At 55.4% G+C, this 2,921-nt stretch overlaps 1 protein-coding gene across 1 annotated transcript in view; it reads left to right on the forward strand.

Annotated features, from left to right (window-relative positions):
- Positions 1-2,921, forward strand: part of DLK2 (delta-like 2 homolog (Drosophila)) — a 9,990-nt gene that overhangs the window by 5,700 nt on the left and 1,369 nt on the right. The window contains exons 4-7 of the mRNA XM_010863236.1: positions 4-53; positions 337-400; positions 1,695-1,825; positions 2,427-2,571. Of these exons, the coding sequence (XP_010861538.1) occupies positions 4-53; positions 337-400; positions 1,695-1,825; positions 2,427-2,571 (390 nt within the window). The remainder of the gene's footprint in view (positions 1-3; positions 54-336; positions 401-1,694; positions 1,826-2,426; positions 2,572-2,921) is intronic.

Genomic DNA, 2,921 nt, shown 5'->3' on the forward strand with positions numbered 1-2,921 from the left:
ACATCTCGTTTGCCTGTTGTGCATCCTGGGGGCACCCGTAAAGCCTGCCAGAGGTGAGCGCTCCCCCGGGGGGATGTGGTCGCGGCCCTGTCCGGCCGTCCCTCGCTCGCACGTTGACCTCTGCCGGCCAGAGATGGCACTGCAAGCCGCTCCGACCGCGGGCTTGGCAACACCCAGGACTTACTTCCCTTTGGAATGCGATTAGTCTCTATTCTACCTTGCCCCAGAGCTGGGCCCCTCCAGTTACCGGGACCCTGCGTCCTTTCCCTGGCCCGGCATCTCAGGCAGCCGAACCCTGACCCCCGGGCTCACCCCTCCCACATCAATCTCTTGCAGGCAATGACTGCAGCTCCCTCTGTAACCTGGCTCACGGCTGCTGCGCGCCTGACGGCTCTTGCAGGTACCTCTCCTTGGAGCACGGTGGTCCCAAATCTTTTGCTCCCCATTTCCTAGGCGTCCATATTCACAATCGAGTCAAGCCCCAAGCTTGACCCAGAACGTCTAAGGCCCTCCCCATCCCTTCAAAGCTGTGGCACACAGGGCATATGGGCAACCCGGCACCGTGCCCAATCCTTCCCTCTTCCTCTTTGCCTTGCCTCTCCTTTGCGTCTTCTAACTACGGCTCCCCACTTTACTCTCCCAAGTCTGATCCAGGAACTCTAAAACTTTCCTCTTCAAGATACCAGGAGAAAGATCTGAAGCTTAAGGGAGAGTGGAGAGTGGGAGCCATGAGGCAAAAAGGAGGAGATAAAGATAAGACAGACGGAGAATTGGCTCAGCCTGGAAAAGAAAGGCTTTGCCAGGGTTGCTGGGGAGATGGACTTGTTCAAGGGGGTCTTTCTTTGATGAATTTAAGTAACTGACACACTGGGGTAGGGGTCGGGTAAATCCTGCAGCAGGAGGAAAGTGTGTCTGGATGTAAAAACATGAGCTGACAGGCAAGCTGCTGGAGGGGCTGGGGGTGTTGGGGACTCTCTGAAGCAGGCCTTGCCCTGGAATCAGCGTAGGAAGATGGTCCTGGTGACTTTTCAAGGTCACTCTTCTTTCGAAAATGTTTCTAAGCACCTCAGATATACCAGAAACGGTGCTAGGGGCACTTAACAGACATCATCTTAATGTCTTTTCTTTTTTAAAATGATTATTTTTGTTGTTGGCTGTGCAGGGTCTTCAGGCTGCACATGGACTTTCTCTAGTTGCCTCAAGTAGGGGCTACTCTTCATCACAGTCCTCAGGCTTCTCATTGAGGTGTCTTCTCTTGCTGGGGAGCACGGGCTCTATGGTGCGTGGGCTCAGTTTGCGGCATATGGGCTTAGTTGCTCCTCATCCTGTGGGATCTTCCTGGGCCAGGGATTGAACCTGTGTCCCCTTCATTGGCAGGTGGATTAACCAATGGACCACCAGGGAAGTCCCTCATCTTCATTTCTTCCTCAACCCACCCCTGCCAGGTGTCACCCCAGGTTACAGATGAGAAAACTGAGGCTTGGAAAGGATAGACAGACTGCACAACCAGAACGGCAACGCTGGTGCCTGGTGGCGTGGTGACCCGGCACAGCTCTCTATCCACCCAGGATAGGCCTGCTTTCCTTTAGGGGCTGTCCTGTTTGTCTCCTGTTTCCTGGAAACTCTGAGCTTGCCTCCTCCCTGTCTTCACCTCCTTCCACCCAGAGCCCTGACCCTGTGCTTCCCCCCGTCAGGTGTGACCCAGGCTGGGAGGGGCTGCACTGTGAGCGCTGTGTGAGAATGCCTGGCTGCCAGCACGGTACCTGCCACCAGCCCTGGCAGTGCATCTGTCACACTGGCTGGGCAGGCAAGTTCTGTGACAAAGGTAGGGGAGTAGAGAGGGCAGCTGTTGGACTGGGGGCCCCACGTGTCTTGGGAGGAACATCCATCCTTATTTATTGAGTGCCTCTTGTGTCTGGCTCAAACCCTCAAATATATAGTATTTTATATACAGTCCATGGAAATCTCCAGGCCAGAATACTGGAGTGGGTAGCCTTTCCCTTCTCCACGGGATCTTCCCAACCCAGGAATCGAACCCGGGTCTCCCACATTGCAGGCGGATTCTTTACCAGCTGAGCCACAAGGGAAGCCTGTAGTATTTTATAGTTGTAGACTTTATACCTATCTGTTATCTGAACTGGTTCTCAACACAACCCTCTGTGGTAGGTAAGACACCTGCAGGAAACTGTTCTCATATCACAGATGAGGCAACTGAGATCCACAAATGAGATACAACTCACCCAAAGGCAAGTTGAGACACTGACAGGGCTAGGACCAGGCGCCTCCTGACTCCAAATGCAGTGTTGTTTTCCGCCCAGGTTGGGACTGTGTATGAGCCACCCCCACAGAGCTCTGGGTGGGGCCTGGGCAGGTCTGGGTGCCACGTGCGAGGGGCTGTCCCAGAGCCCTCCCGGTCTCCTCTGCAGATGAACACATCTGTACCACGCAGTCCCCCTGCCGGAACGGAGGCCAGTGCGTGTATGACGGGGGCGGTGATTACCATTGTGTGTGCCCACCAGGCTTCCACGGGCGTGATTGTGAGCGCAAGGCCGGACCCTGTGAGCAGGCAGGGTGAGTGCTGGCCCCCTGGTTAGGTGAGAATCTGGCGACAGAGGAGAAAGGACTGTGGAGGGGGGTGGCGGGGCAGTGTTAGGGCTGAGGGTCTAAAGTCCCACATGGGGACACTCGAGGATAAAACCCCAGTCTGCCAGAGTATCCCAAGGGCTTCTCAGCTTTTTTGACACCATCTGAACCATTTCTCCAACGACAAAAATTGACAGAGGCTGGAGGTGTAATACATCACTGCGTGACTTCCCTGGTTGGGGAGGCTGTGGGCCTAGGACCCCCCTCATCCTCCCAGGAAAGCTGGCGTGCAGCCCCTGAAGTTGTCCCACACGGCAGACTAGGCCTCATGGTGAATG

Source organism: Bison bison, unplaced genomic scaffold (assembly GCF_000754665.1).
Source record: "Bison bison bison isolate TAMUID 2011002044 unplaced genomic scaffold, Bison_UMD1.0 scf7180017864487, whole genome shotgun sequence".
Classification (NCBI taxonomy): Eukaryota; Metazoa; Chordata; class Mammalia; order Artiodactyla; family Bovidae; genus Bison; species Bison bison.